Below are 16,921 nucleotides of genomic sequence, written 5' to 3'. Positions count from 1 at the left end.
GGTTAGCTACCTTTATTACAAATTTATCTTCTGTAAATGAAGACAATATATTTTTGTTATTAGTGGTGTGATTAGTTGCTCCAGAATCAATAAGCCAATTATTGTTCTCATTTTGCTGTATTTTAGTGTTGTCTTGTTTATTTAATCCATTCAGTGAACCAGATTTTCTATCCTTTGAATTATCTCTGCCCCCTCTATTCTCTTTGTAATTTGGTGGGCTTCTATATCTATGTCTATCTATGGAAGACTGTCTATAATTGTATTTGTTCCAATATTCTGACCTATGTCTTTCCTTTGAAATTTTGGGACAATCTCTTCTATTGTGTTCCCTGGATCCACAATTGTGACATTTAAATGTTTCATTATATTTTTCTTGGAAAGCTACTTTCCTATAAGGTTTGTGTTCTGTGTGATTGCTAGAACGATTTCTTCTTGAATTGTCTTCTGCTATCAATTTATTGGATAGACTTTCTATGGATAAATATCCTAGATTGATAGTGTCTAAATGTGACATAAAACTGTCCCATGATGAATCAAGTGAGTTGATAATAACACTTTTCATTGTTTGGTCTGAAATCACCTCCCCCCTCAAATGCAGCTCAGCTCTTATTTTGTTTAAAGATATTAAATGCTCACTTATGGAAACCCCTGGTTTCACTCTAGATGAAAAGAAATCCTTAGACATTCTTGTGGTGGTAGCCACACTATCGCTGTGAAACAAATTAAACATGCATTGAATAATTTCTGAAACAGTCAGATTAGGTTTGATGCTATGATACATTGCAGGAGACACACTAGATATTATTAAGAAAAATGCTCTATGGTGTAAACAATCTATTTTTAAAGTCCAAGGTCTTTTTGGGGGACTAGTGATAAAAAATAGTAAATTTTCCTTCATAAAGACAACCTGGAGCTGTTGGTACCATTCTTGCAAATTAATGCCATCAACCCTTAGTTTTGGGAAGTCACTGGGTAAATTTCCGACATTATTTTGTCCATTACTTACGACCTGAGGTAGTCCGTGGTCTCGCAAGTGTAGAAAATTGCAAAACGGCATGGGGATGCTCGCAACGAGTCTGCGTGGTTCTCTCGCCAGTTCATGTCTTCCCGGACCGTCTGCGTAGTTTCGCGCATGCGCGTTGTCCATTTCTTCTTTGGAGTCGTCGTGGAAGGTTCTCTCCATTGCGGCTCGCTCGCTCTGCTCTGCTTCAGACGAGTCGGTCTCTGGTTCGACCTTGGGAGTTCTGACGACGGCGGCTGCTCTTCTTTTTCTTTTGGGGGCGTTGGCACTTGCTTCGGTCTGTGGTGTAGGGCGGAATCGACAAGGCTCTCTGGGTTCGGGCGTCGTCGCTTTCGAAGTCAGGATGGGAGCGGGCAGGTCTTGAGGTATCGGCTTGCTCGCTCGCTTCTTCGGTGGCTCTTTGGTAATTTTTAGTTTTGGCCCAAATGCAGCAAAAAGTGTTTTCATTGCTGATTTTATTTGGGATTTTGTTGAGTCATCTTCACTTTCTGATTCTGATTCTTCTGAGGAGTTCGAATCTTCTTTTTCATTTTCGTTGTCTGGTAACGTTTTTCGCGCCAGAAATTTTGAATTGAGCATTTTGATTGGCTCTGCTTCGCTCACCTTGGAGGCCTGTTGAAACCAAGATGGCTGCCATTCAAAATTTCGCGCGGGATCACTGTTTTTCTTCTTCGTAATGACTTTCTCTGCAGTCATATCACTCACTATTTTTGGGTCTTTAGACTTCTCATTAGTGATGTTTTTCTCTCTCGCTGCTCCGCTGTTCTTCAGCATTTCTTGGAGGTTCGCGATGAGGCTTTCATCATTCTTCTGGCTTTTTAATAGTTTTAATATCTCTGACCTGAGTTCGTTATTCTCTATTTCGATTTCCTCCTGGTCATCATTTTCGTCTATTATTTCTTCGTCTTCAGTGGTGTATTCTTCGGATTCTCTCGAAATTGCGTTTGTGGATTCGTTGATTATTTCTTGTTCTGTTTCCATTTCTTTGCTGTAGGCCCTGGTGTTGGGCCTATCTTTCTTAGACATTTTTAAGTTTTTATTGAGTCAATTAACCATCCTCTGCTACCAGCTTGTTGCAATATTTTCAGGATCAGACTCAATAATATTAGTGAGAGTTAAAGGTTTAAATATACTTCCTTTTATTTACAATAGGCATTCTATATTCACAGAATATTCACAGATAGAAGCAAGGAAAAGGGTGTAGGTGGCTCCTTATATATACAATGGGTGGAGCTATAAGTGGGAGTGGTGAATTATGAATACATTAAGAAGTGAAGAATAAGTTAACCCCTGATACCCCATTCATATACTATTTACACATTAGAGAATAAGGCATTTACATCTGACAAAACTAAATAAGAATGCCTGGGTTCACACATTTCACTCATTTACAGTGAGCTGTATAAGTCCAACCAGTGTTATTTGTAAACTATGATTTAGGGTTAAGCATCTAGGATGATGGTTTAATAAACCATAGTTACATATCTGCCATCTGCCATGGTAACATAGAAGATATGGAAACCAAGCTTTTGACTCCGAAGGAAAAATAGAAGTGCACATAAAATCTTGCTTTATCTAGTAGACATATAATAGTCCCAAGGATTTCATTGCGTCTATCCTTTGGGGCACATTCATGATGACGTTATCAAAATGCCGGTACCTCAATTGTTCCCAAATTCATCTAAATACATACTTTCTGCTTGTTCTAATTAATATCTCAAAAGCCTCAGACAAATCATTTGTTTGCTTCAGATTCTCAAATTTGATTGATTGGTTGATGATGTGCCATCAAGTCTCTTAGGGATTCTGAGCAACCACATAATTTTTTTCCACGATGCTCAGAAAATACTTCATAATTTACTGCCATTATAATTGGTACAAAAGAATGTGAAATGACATTTCCCTAATAGATTTTTTACTGGTGTATCAATCCCATGCTTTAGGAACCTGAAGCTCACAATTCAGAACAAATTTAAGAAGAAAAAAATAAAGCAATTCTGATACAAGCAGGGATGGGATGCTGGGGGTTCAGAAGAACCTCTAGCTAAGATTCTGTGCAGTTCGAAGAACCCCCAAATCCCACTCCTGGATGGCCCCTCCCACCCCTCCCAGGAGTCCCCACATGGCCTGTTTTGGATGCAGGATGCGCACGGAGGTTCATGGAGGGTGAAAAATGGGCCTACTGGAAGTTCGGCCCCCAGAGAGTCTCCGGAGCCCAGGGAGGGCAAAAACGCCACCCCCACCATGGTGCAAGAGGCCGAATAGGCCACACCCACCATGACCATGCCCACCCAGCAACCGAACAGAGAACCCCTTGCTAAAATTTTTGAAGCCCACCCTTGTATACAAGCTTTCACAAGCTTTCACAAAAAATCTAGATACAGTTATATGAAATGAGAAAACCCTGTTTTGTTGTATGTGTGCATAAACATAAAACACAGAAACATATCTATCCATACATACATATGCACACACATGTGTATACATACAAATAAATACACACAAATAAACATGAATGCACTTCAAACTCTGATACATTGCACAGAACTGACATTTTGGCTTCCGCTTGAAAATAAAATCACAAAAGATGTTTGTGCCTCCCAGCCTCCCAGCCAGATGGTATCCGATAATAAATTGCTTGCAGATCACCTGTATAGTAACCTTTTAAAACTTATTTTCAATATCCCTGATCGTTTAAACTGCTGAGTTATTAAATGCTTTCCTTCTGTCAATGGTACTTGCTAAAAGGTAACTCAGCCAAATGGCAAATTTATTAAGACTGCAAAAATACTTTAGCAGTAATAACCAAAGTCATTCCTTTTTAGTCCAATAAAAAAAAATATGCAATAGAAGATTTCTGAAAAATAAGAAAGTCTGCAACTACTATGTAACCTTGATTGAAAAAAATAATTTAGGGTATTTTTTAAGTAACATCAACAAAATAGTTGGCTCATTGCCACTCAACTGTTCAAATCAGAAAATACCAAAGTCAACCTGTGTTGATCTCCTTCCTGTGGATTCATATTCATATTTTATAGATCTACTCATAAAACCTGTAAATTTAAAGAGATTTATATAGATTTACTTAGCTGCATAAGCTAAAAGATGTAGACTTCTTTCCTGCATGAATATTTCAAATAAAAGTAAATAGAAAATTTGCTTCTATTTTTATTTATTTGCAAACTCAATTCTGTTGAGTTTTTTTACACATTGGTCATTTGACTTCATGATTCCTAATAACCTGGCAGTTAAAAACACTAATAAAATTTAGCTTGTTCAAGTTTAGTGGCTTTTTGAGGCTTAGCTTAAGGGAAAAACAAGCAAGGATCAAAATCCTTCTCAAAACTGAAATGAGAGCTGGGGAAGCATATTAAAAGGAAGAACATGAGGAAGTCATGTCTGATCTTAGGCCCTTTATTAGAACATTTCTGTCCTATCTTTCTTGCAGAAAGCTCCAAGAAGCACAAATAAGAGTCCCTCATAAATACCAACTTGAGGAGCTAGCTTGGCTCAGAAACAAAAACCCGCCCTAATCAACTCTATCATCACATAAAGATTGAACATGCATTTTTCCACACAAACTGATCACTGTATCACACAGGCTTGTGAGCTGTTGTTTTTCTCTTGCCAAATTTAGCTCCATCATTTGGTTTTCAATTTATTATTAAATTTACACCTTGCCATTTTCCTGAAGTAAGGACACAAGATGGCTTATAACACTAAAACAAAATGTATTATAGAATAGAATAGAATAGAATAGAATAGAATAGAATAGAATAGAATAGAATAGAATAGAATTTTTATTGGCCAAGTGTGATTGGACACACAAGGAATTTGTCTTTGGTTCATATGCTCTCAGTGTACAAAAAAGAAAAGATACATTTGTCAAGAATCATAAGGTACAACACTTAATGATAGTCATAGGGTACAAATAAGCAATCAGGAAACAATGTCAATATAAATCGTAAGGATACAAGCAACAAAATTACAATCATACAGTCATAAGTGGAAGGAGATGGGTGGTGGGAACGATGAGAAGATTAATAGTAGGAGTTGAAACAGTTTATGTCCAGGATGCGAGGAGTCTGTAAATATTTTCACAGCCCTCTTTTTGACTCGTATAAGCATAACAGGAAAATCAATATCATTAAAATCATTGCACTGGAGGTAGAAATATGGAGAGGTTGCAGGGAAAGCAGGCAGGAGGAAGGAGAGAAGAATGTTAGATTGTATGAAGAAACAGAGTTTCAGGTTAACCCAAACCCTAGTTTAATTTTCATTGACAATGAAAATGAAAATGATTTTTTCTGATTTACTTTACAGTTATAGACATCCAACCCAAAAGCTATGACGTTCTCTATCATTAGAGAACCTCAAAGAATTTATCCTTAACTTTTCAAATCGAACTCCAATGAAACTTAAACCTAATCCTAACCCTAACCCTAGCCCTAAATTAGTATAATTTTCCTTGGAAATGGGATTTCCCCATGTATTTTATTGTAGTCCACAAAGAAGTCCAGATGAAAAGCAGTCACAGTCATTTTCCTTAGAGAACCTCTAAGGAATTCAAATGGCATATTAATTCTCAAATTTGTACCAAATGTGCTTTCTCAGTAAATTAAGAAAACAACATCTATAATCCCTTTTGCTGTGTTGGACTGATGATGATTGCAATTGAAGCCCAAAACAGTTATCCCAAAACAGATGGCCAGTACTATGGGCATGATGTAAAGTATTTTTATCATTTCATTTCCAAATCTTTAATATTAACAGCATACTGGGAATTTAAGTGAATTCCCAGCACTTTATTTCAGGTCAAAAATATCTGGAAACAAGAGAAGCAATTATTATGTTTAATCTGCCAAAATTCCTAAGTTCCTAATATCCCTCATGATGAGGCTATCCTTGCCTAATGTAATCCTTGATCCTAGACCAGAGGTGTCAAACTCAAGGCTCGTGGGGCCGGCCTGGAAATATCAAAGGACTGGCCCGCAGTGCCTCAGCTGGCTAAAACGGGCCACATGCGGCTGCCCCGCAGCCCCTTTTAGGCCTCCATTGCCTCCTGCAGCACTCTGCCAGCCGAAAACAGGCAGTTTTCGGCCCATTTTCAGGCAGCAGAGTGCTGCAGGAGGCCATAGAGGACAAAAATGAGGTGCGGGAGGCCACACGTGCCTCCCATGCCCCATTTTGGCTGGTAAAGTGCTGCAGGAGGCTGTTCAGGCCATAAATGGGTAGAGCAGCCCCCCACACCCCGTTTTGGCCAGCAGGGTGCCATAGGAGGCACCCCCTTCCCACTGCTGGCCTGCAAAGGAGAACTACAATGCTGATCTGGCCCTCGAAGAAATCCAGTTTGACACCCCTATCCTAGACTGTTAGCAAAATGAAAAATCTTGACTCTACCAGTATTTTAAAATTTTTAAATATCTGTTCTGACCCAGCTCCCCAAGCATGACAAACCCTCTGTAATTAATCAATGATTCCTTTATTAGGAGCACCAGTAGCCCCGGCAAAAAGTTTCTCTCACACAGCAGGCTAACAAGTCCATCCAGCAGAGAGATGAATAATTGTCTGCTACATTTATTCATCTCCGCCCCCTGCTTTTTATCCCCAGAGCTAGGGTGGGGCTTCGCTAGCAGCAGTAGCTCTTCCATCCCAAGGATCGGCCCACAGATTTCCACTGGTCTCCTCTCCTCTGCCTTCTGCACATCCGTGCATCAGACACTGGACCCAGCTGTTCCTCCTCAGCCACTTCCAGACTGAGGGCTGTTGACTGTCCATCTTACAGCTCCATTCCCTCTTCCCCTTCGGATGGCCTAGGCTCTGCTTCTGTCTCTTTCTCCAACAGCTCCATTCCATCTTCCCCCTCAGAGCTCTCAGGTTGCCTTGATGCTGATCCTGACTCACACACCTCCTCCTCCTCCTCAGATTTGGCTGATGGAGGGGCCAGCAGCTGACAGGTCACAATGATATCTATGTGCTTTTGCTTATGGCTCTTCAAATTTTGCAGAACTACATCTTTCATCTTCCCTCAGTTTCCCAGGATGACTAGGAACTGCAGAGAGTTACAGGTACATCAGCTGAAGTGCCATAAAGTTCTCCATCTCAATCAAAATGCAAAATGAATCAGTTACCATAAACACAAGAGAATGCACAGTCTCTATAATACACAATAAATACCAAAACATGGTTCATAATAGTTCTGTGGCATTTACATCAGTGATATAACATTATATCCAGGGTTTTTTTTAAAAAAGAAAATCTTACACTCCATTCTAGTGCCATTCTCGGCTCCTTCACTGGTCCATTACTGATGCCCAGGTTGAGGTTTTGAACAGGAGTCAGATGTTGAAGGCCAGACCTGGAGATTGCTTTCCTGTAAGAGAGGGATAACAAATAGAAATTTAAAATGATTGGATTTGCCATCCTATTTCATCCCCCACCCCCCAGTGGTGGGTTGCTACCAGTTCGCCCCGGCTCAGGCGAACTGGTAGTGGCAGTGGCAGGAGGCTCTGCCCACCCGCCCGGACACTTCTGCGCATGTGCAGAAGCATCGCGCACACGAGCATGCCCACAAGCAAACCGGTAGTGATGGGTTTGGAAACCCACTACTGATCCCCCCCCCTAATCTGCATGTAAAAAGCATTTTTAAAAAGGAACCATTTATTAATCATGTACCACTTCATCAGCAACAGGGATTGAGTCCCTTTCATGAAATTACTTGGACGTACAATGTTCTTAATTAAAGTTGCTCTCTCTATAAATTCAGTTGGAAGAAATATCTACTGGGCTGATCAGAAATTTGTTCTGAGCCAGCAATAACATAACATCCTCCTTTAGCCAGGAATTGAAAGCAGTTGTGAGTACAACGAAGCATTAGTTTCATCCAATTTCAATTTAAACTAAATGCACTAATTTTCATTAGGGTTTTCTAGATCTGTGTGCTATATCCCTATTAGTCTCGGCTGGTTTTCCATTATCAGCTGTTTTTTTCTAACTGTTCAATGTTGCTGTTAAATTTGATTTATGATGATTTCATATTTTGTGTTCTTATTGGACTTTCACTGAGCTGTATTAACTGGAATCTAAGCAATCTAAATTCACACAAAAACAGTATTATTTTGTACAGTTGGTCAGCTTGCAGTGCAATCCATAATGTCATGATGCACATCAGTGCAAAAAACAATATGAATTTTGTGATTTGTGTTGGTCACATCACTATACTTTAAATCACCATGGCAGTAATTACATTTCTGCAGCAATAAAATTGCTTAAAGGGAAGATTCTAGGCTTGTCATTTTCCTTACTTCAGAAGCTGTTCAGTCTAAATGTTTGGAAGCCCAGCTCCATGTCCTTTTATTCAAGTCCAGATGTCCTTGTTCAACTTCAGCTTGGCTGCATTTTTCTTGGGGCCTACCTGAGAATTTGCCATCTTGGATTTTGGCTGAAGCAAATAGTTTAGGGCGCATCTCTGGTTCACTTCACCCTACTGAATAGGTTCTCCTCACTATTGAGGAGGCAAATTGATTCTATCTAGAATATTATGGTATCTCTCACTCCAGGCAATATTGTCTCCTAGCCCAGATCAAGCCTTAATCAAATTTAAACAGAGGTTTTAGATTTATAAAATGACAGGGCCAAAAACCAATTTTTATTGTGGTGCAATTGCAAGTTCTTCCTAGACAATTCCTAGCTACTTCTATAATATCCTGAATATATCATACAGAAGGCTTTTCACCTTGGCTTATATTATATAGAGAAATTTCTATTCAGGTACAGAGGTACAGTCAATAATCTAATATTATTATACTGCTCATTGTCCCAATGATGGCATCTGACATTCATAAGACTGATTAGCAGAATGTTTAGTTGTCTTTCTGATCAAGAAACTACAATTATCCTGTCATAAACTTCGACAATCCCCACAGAGATTGCTAAATTTCTTGAAATAGCTATGGCTTGCAGCAGCTGACTGACATTCTCTTTTCACTATTGCTTCATGGAGGACAGTTGTCCTGTATTTTAATTTTTATATATTTGTCTTTTATTGGTGTTACTGTATTTTAAATTCTGCATTTGTGTTGTATTGGTCTGGGACAAAAAAATAAAATATAGTAAAATAAATATACATCACATTTATATCTATTTCCACATACACATATCCTTCTTATTTTTGCCTACTTGTTCTAGTAGTTCATTTTGAACACACACATAAGCTTGCAAAATTCAGCATTTTTGTGATTCAAAGGGAATAAATGTAGTTTCTTGCCAAGAACTAACTTCATTAATTAATTAATTAATTAATTAATTAATTAATTAATTAATTTGTATAAGGTAACAGATATAAGATAACAGATATAAGTATAAACATGATTATGAATACAGGAAATGGATACGAATAAATGGGGACAGTAGGATAGGGACGGTAGGCGCGTTGGTGCGCTTATGCATGCCCCTTACAGACCTCTTAGGATATTAGTAGTAGTAGTAGTAGTAGTAGTAGTAGTAGTAGTAGTAGTAGTAGTATGGTTAATCTTTGGTGAGATTCACAGCCTTTGAGGCTGGTTAATAGCTCAGCAGCTCGAGTCCTAACCAAGGACCTAGGAACTGTTAAGGTATCGTTGGAGGATGTAAGCTGTTCCGAGTAAGGTGGTTTTTTGTACAGTCAAAATGTAGATTTAGAATTTAGAATTTCTAAATAGCGGGGTAGTCCTTTGGGTATTGCTCCAAGGGCTCCAATTACAATTGGGGCAACACACGATTTCTTTTTCCACAGTCGCTCAACTTCAATTTGCAAGTCCCAATACTTTGTGATTTTTTTCTTGCTGCTTATCTTCAATCCGTGCATCACCAGGTATTGCAATGTCAATGAACCATACTTTTTTCTTTTCAACTATTGTTATGTCAGGTGTGTTGTGGCCTGTTAGTCTGAATCCTGAAGTCCCACAAGATCTTGAGTTTCTCATTCTCTAAAACTTTCTCAACCTGATGTTCCCAGTGGTTTTTGCCGTACTCAAATCCTACCTATTATTATTATTATTATTATTATTATTATTATTATTATTATTATTATTATTATATTAATAATATTAATATTATTAGGAACTCATAATATAAAGTCCCTTCCAATTTAGCTAGAATAGACTGTTAAACAATCCTTTCGGCAGTTATTTTAGTCTCTCACTCTCTAATCTCTTCTGTCGAAACTCCACGTATGCTTTTTATAGTGCCAAGGCTATACCTATTCCTGTACTCTTCCCGTTCTATTTATATATTGCATGGATGTACAGCTCTTCCACCTCTTTCTTCCCTTTTTCTCCAGATCTGCCAGTTTATGTAGTTATGAGACTTGTAATCAGCTTCCCCAGCCTAATTATCAAGTACTAAAAACATGACATAAATACCCATTATTGAAATAAGTCTAACTCTGCTTGGCAGATATTTTGCTGGGTAATAGCAATGTGCTTTTCTTGCTGTAACATATTGTTGAGAAATCATTTTGACTGAACACGACTAAACAAATAGCTTCAAAATGATCTATTTTAAAATGCCTCTGAGATTGCATTCATGCCAATACGGGGCTGTCATCACAAGAGAAACATCAAGAGTGTTCCTGGAGCTCACATGCTGTCGAGTCCAAACCCAAAGACAACACAGTGAATTCCAATTCTTAATTTGCTTACACCTAATAGACAGAATCTTGCCAGACTAAAGCTGTAACCTTCTAACTTAATAGAGATTACCTGGGAGATTCTAGGGTGTGATTACTCTGAATCTTTTCCTCGCTCTGCCATCCAGTTCAAGACTGAGCAGGCTCTTATTTTGGACTCCCTCTGGAATGTACAGCCTCTGTCCTGGGAAACTTTGGTGCTCCTACCAAGATTGCCCCCACTCTTTCTTCACATGCACATCCATTACACGTGCATTCTTCATATAACAACATTTGCAAAGGCAGCAAACATAAAAAGGTATTCCTTCATTAGAACTGCTTTGTACTAGGTTCAAATGACAAAAGTAAGAGCTTCCAAGTTCTTCCCTGATGCTGACCAAAAATAAATTGTCACCAGGAGTAGTGCACCCCCAGGAGTGCTCCCACTCACCATTATTTTCAGAATCCCTGCTGCCCTGTTAATATCCAATATCTGCTTTCCTGTGATTCAAGTGCCCTCAATATGGCATCCACTAACTTTGAGACAATGTTGTTTGGAATTATATTCAACTGCAGAATGCAATTTGGGAAAGCTGATATGACATACATCTCAGCAAGTTGCAGCCTTGGATGTCATGTCTAGGCACTAAAACAAAACATAGTCAGGTCTTGCCAATGAGACACAGAGAATTGGGGATCGGTAAGGGAGGGATTGGGGGGCAAAGGTCAGTACTGACCATCTGTCAGGTTTCGATGCTATCTCAAAATAAAGGAATTTCCAAACTGCCGATCTTTAAGGAAATTTTCTCTTTATTGAGCATAGTGATTTGTCCCTGGCTCTTGCGCAGTCAGTACTGACCTTTGCCCCCCAATCCCTCCCTTTCTGATCCCCAATTCTCTGCGTCTCATTGGCTATCTTCCAAGCCACTTTCTTCATCCCTCCTCCATCAGATCACAGGAATGTTCCCCCCTCCCATCTCCGAGGAGACAGAATCTTCAAAGGGATTAAGTAGGCAAAAGTTCAAGCTTCTCCTCTCCTTATATATGTCAGTGCTGGGACGCTGACACTTGGTTAGTTATCAAATGAGAGACTGGGAGAGTATGCCATGGCTGTAGGTTAGCTTAGAAAGTTGAAATGATATCTTAGAACCGGGATTTCATTTCATTTCATTTCATTTTATTAGATTTCTATACCGCCTTACTCCCGAAGGACTCAGGGCGGTGCACAGCCAAACAATAAAAACACATACAATACAAAATTTAAAAAATAGAATAAAATCAAATTAAATAATTTTGGCCCCGACAAATTTAAAACCCCAAACTTTTAAAACCAATTTAAAATTGAATATATAAATACTAAAAGATATTTAAAATTTTAAAAATCTTTATAAAAGAGGGGGAAAATTAGGCCAGGCCGGCCTGGTGAAATAGTAAGGTCTTTAAGGCGCGGCGGAAGGTGCGCAGATCCGGGATCCTCCGTATCTCTGGGGGGAGCTCGTTCCAGATAATAGGTGCCCCCACAGAGAAGGCTCTCCCCCTGGGGGCCGCCAGTCGGCATTGTTTGGCTGATGGCACCCGGAGGAGACCCTCTCTATGGGAGTGTACCGGCCGGTGGGAGGCCATTGGTGGTAGTAGGCGGTCCCGCAAGTACCCGGGTCCTAAGCCATGGAGCGCTTTAAAGGTGGTAACCAAAACCTTGAAGCATACCCAGAAGACCACCAGGAGCCAGTGCAGCTCGCGCAGGAGGGGTGTTACATGGAAACGCCATGTCACTCCCATTACCACCCGCGCGGCCACACTCTGCGCCAGTTGGAGCCTCCAGGTGCTCCTCAAGGGGAGCCCCATGTAGAGAGCGTTGCAATAGTCCAGGCGGGAGGTGACAAGGGCATGAGTGACCGTGCGTAACGAGTCCCGATCCAGAAAGGGACGCAACTGGCGAATCAGGCGAACCTGATGAAAAATCCTCCCGGTCACGGCCGTCAAGTGCTCTTCTAAAGACAGCCGTGAATCCAGGAGGACGCCCAAATTGCGAGCCCTCTCCGTGGGGGCCAATGATTCGCCCCCAATAGTCAGTGATGGCGTCAACTGACTATATCAGGACGTCGGAAACCACAGCCACTCAGTCTTGGATGGGTTGAGCCTGAGCCTGTTCCTCCCCATCCAGATCCGTATGGCCTCCAGGCAACGGGACATCACTTCAAGGGCATCGTTGGGGTGATCCGGGGTGGAGATGTACAGCTGGGTGTCGTCAGCGTACTGATGGTACTCCACCCCGAAACCACGGATGATCTCGCTCAGTGGCTTCACATAAATGTTGAACAGGAGAGGCGAGAGGACCAACCCTTGCGGCACCCCACATATGAGGGGCCTTGGGGTCGACCTCTGTCGAACCTATGGCACACGTGCCACAGCTGGCACGTGGAGCCCTCTCGGCAGGCACACAAGCCATTGCCTAGCTCAGCTCCACCTCACATGCGCATATGCCTCCTGCCAGCCACCTGATTTTTGGGTCTCTGCGGCACATGCGTGGGGGCAGGGTGCATGCGGGAGATGTGCGTAATTGCATGGGGTTGCATGTGCATGTGGGGGAGTGGGAGGTCACACATGCATGCGTGGGGGTGGAGGGAGGGGGTGTTGCACCCCTCCGCAGCCCATTTTTGGTCCCAGAAGGCTGCAGGGAAGGCTACTAGGCCCAAATTGGGGCACAGGGAGCTGCAGAGAGGCATGCACAGGGGGTGGGGGTAGCGCAAGAGTTAGTGGGTGCATGAGAGGGGGCGAGGGGGCAGGGGAGAGTGGGGGTCATGCGCACATGCACAGGGGTGGGGCATAGGGGGGTGTCACACATGCATTGCATTATGGGTGCCAGCCCACGACGACAAAAAGATTAGCCATCACTGTCTTAGAAGAAAGAGGTAGAGAGCCACTTCTATGTTGTTGTCCAGAAAATAGCATGAAATATCCATGAATCTATCAGGAGTTAAACTTGCTACTTTTAAAAAAGCTACCATGTTTCCCCGAAAATAAGACCCTTTCTTATATTTTTTTTGAACCCCAAAATAAGTGCTTGGCCTTATTTTTGGGGAGGTCTTATTATTTTGGGGTATGTGGAGCAAGATGGGGATCCTCTTGCTGTCTTACCTGATTTCCAGCTCGGTCTCTCTAACCCTAACCAGAGGAAATCGCAGGGACCGGCTGTGCATGCGTTTAAATAGTTTGGGGGAGGGCTTATTTGGGGAGGGGCTTATTTTAGTGCATGCGCTCAAAAGCCCGATTGGGCTTATTATCAGGGGATGCCTTATTTTAGGGGAAACAGGGTACTTCTTCTATCATATATCAGATGAAAGATTGTGTCTGGATTTACACACCGCCCTAAACCATAATGCGATTTATTTGAGTCTGGTACATTGAATCCAGCCGCTGTGATTTGTAAGCATAAATTATGCCTTTGTTTCATAGATAAATACAGTTAGCCCTTGACTTATGACAGTTCATTTTGAAACAGTTCAAAGTTACAAGAGCACTGAAAAAAGTGACTTACGACTGTTTTTCACACTTGTGAGCATAGTAGAATCCCCATGGTCATGTGATCAAAATCCAGATGCTTGGCATATATTTATAACAACTGTAGTATTCAGGGGTCATGTGATCACCTTTTGCGACCCTTTTGACAAGCAAAGTCAATTGGGAAGCCAGATCCACTTAATAACCATGTTATTAACTTAACTGCAATGATTCACCTAACAGCTGTGGCAAGAAAGTTCATAAAATGGGACAAAACTCACTTAATGTTGTTGCTTAGCAACATAAACTTTGAGCTCAGTTGAGGTCATAAGTCAAGGACTTCCTGTATGAACCTAGTTGCGTAGCTTATTGATTTATTTAATCAACACATCTTGATTAAAACAAATTAAAACACATCTTGATTAAAACAAGTACTACTAGTGCAGTTTGTGAAGTCAGCCAGAAATGTTTCTAAAGGTAAAATGAATTAATTTCTGTCTTCCTGATGCCATCCAAGGCATGTTCATTTTACCCTCATTATTTTTTGTTGAACCTGTGTAATCAAACTCTATGACTTCATATCAGTTTCTGCCTGATAATTATTTAGAACCTCATTTTCCAGTCTGGTGCACTCCAAATATATTGGATGCCAATTGTTTATCATTTGCCACCAGCCAAAGGCTATACTGGCTGAGAATTATGGGAGTTAGAATCTAATATCAGATGGGGGGGGGAATTGGTTTATAAGATCCAGTGCTGCACCAAGTCGAGATATGGCTATTACTTTAACTATTACTCAACGCAAAGAGAACTAATATAAAACTCTGTTGCAACTCTCAAGTTCAACATATAAATAGTCCAACAATGTCTCAAACTATGGAACGGGAAATCTATTTTCGGTGCACTTTTCATAACAATGCTCCTGTATACAATAACTGTTTACAAATCATATAAACACCTAAAAGTCAGCAGATCCAAAGATGAGAGTAATACCTTATAAGTATAACCAATAAGATTGTGCAATGCTTCAGATTCAATTCCAATGAGTTGCTGAGGAATGAGAGGGGTAGCCAGAAAAAGATGCACCTCAGGCTGTTTTCCAATAATCCCTTTCCAATTATTTCCATAAATTTTGAGACATATTTCTGACCCACATTATTATCTGTTAGCTGGCTCCCTACCAATATTTTGCTAATAGTCAATAATATTTGACTATGGTATAATATATTGGCTGAATTCAGATACAAAGATAAGCTATCTTTGTGATCTGAGAAGTGGGATCAAAACTTGGAGTAATATTTTTAAATTGTCAGGGCTAAAATGGTTCTTTTAATAGATATTAAAGTTAAGACACTTTTTAGGTTAACTTTGACAGGCCCACTCAATTTCATTGAAAGGAGGTTAAGCTCTTCTAAGGAATCTGTGAATCAGTCTAAATGTTGATCAATTTAAAGATTTGGCAGGTAGCAAGATTAGGTTTGATCTGAGTTTCAAAGGCAACAAGACTCAATTAAAATAACGCAGATTTGATTCCATAAAAGGTTCAACCCTAGGCTACAATGGGAGAATTTCTGAATACATTTAACACTTTAATGCAGTGATGACTAACCTTTTTGACACCGAGTGCCAAAAGTGCGCATGTGCGTACACACCCATAGTGCAATGAGCATGCCCCACCCCAGCGCATGTGAGCATGCTCCCCTACGTACACCTTGTGCACGCATGACCCCCCTGCGCCCCACCCCACACATGTGCACCAATCTGCCACATGCACCCTGCCCCCCACGCATGCACACCAATCTGCCGCATGCACCCCGCCCCCCACGCATGCGCGGCAGAGACCCAAAAACCAGATGGCCAGAGAGAGGCGCGCACATATGCACTCAGAGCTTAGCTGGGGCGACAGCTCGCGTGCCATAGGTTCCCCATCACAGCTTTAATGTATTGGGTTAGTATTGATGGAGCTCGTTGCTGGATATATTTTCATATGTTTTGCATATTTTCTGTCTTGTTCATTTGCTTTTTATTGAATTTTTAACTTTGTGAGCTGTTCAGAGTCAGTCTGGAGTCAGGCAGAACTGAAATCAAATAAATAATAATTGTAATAAACACAGCAAGGATGGTACACCCTTTAGAAAACATGAACTCTGTCAAATTAAACCTAGATATCTTCAAAGGTTTCACTCAGATATTAACCTGCACTTCTTTTCAGAAAGAAGTCAGCTCAGATGAACAAAGCAATGTCCAAATTGTTCAGCAAAATCTCTAAAAGTTAACCATCGCTTGTGCAACCATTTTTAAAAAGTAAATAAATAGGACAAGTGAGGGTTGTGCAAAGAAAAATAGCAAGTGCATTATCTATCATGAGCCACAGTAGCGCAGTGGTTAGAGTGCAGTACTGCAGGCTACTTCTGCTGACTGCCAGCTGCCTGCAATTTGGCAGTTCAAATCTCACCAGGCTCAAGCTTGACTCAGCCTTCTATCCTTCTGAGGTGGGTAAAATGTGGACCCAAATTGTTGGGGGAAATATGCTGACTCTGTAAACCGCTTAGAGAGCTTAGAGAGGGCTGTAAAGCACTGTGAAGCGGCATATAAGTTTTAGTGCTATTGCTATCTCAGACCCATTCAGGCAATGAAGCAGCCACAGAATTAACGCTTAAAAAGTGGAGAGCTAGATGGGGTATGGGCAGGAAAAAAGGATTGAAGAAGTACAAACTGGACACAGAGATTAATAGGCTATCGGGTGAACAAAT

General features: G+C 40.8%; 1 protein-coding gene across 1 annotated transcript in view; it reads right to left on the bottom strand.

Moving 5' to 3' along the window:
* DGKI (diacylglycerol kinase iota) overlaps positions 1-16,921 on the bottom strand; it is a 341,772-nt gene that overhangs the window by 180,716 nt on the left and 144,135 nt on the right. Inside the window, 1 exon segment of the mRNA XM_070948056.1 lies at positions 7,286-7,394. Coding sequence (XP_070804157.1) covers positions 7,286-7,394 — 109 coding nt within the window.

The sequence above is a fragment of the Pituophis catenifer genome, unplaced genomic scaffold (genome assembly GCF_029215685.1).
Source record: "Pituophis catenifer annectens isolate HBS135680 unplaced genomic scaffold, rPitCat1.0.hap2 SCAF_7, whole genome shotgun sequence".
Lineage (NCBI taxonomy): Eukaryota > Metazoa > Chordata > Lepidosauria > Squamata > Colubridae > Pituophis > Pituophis catenifer.
Note: the sequence above shows the minus strand (reverse complement) of the source record. Positions and strands in the feature narration are given on the sequence as shown.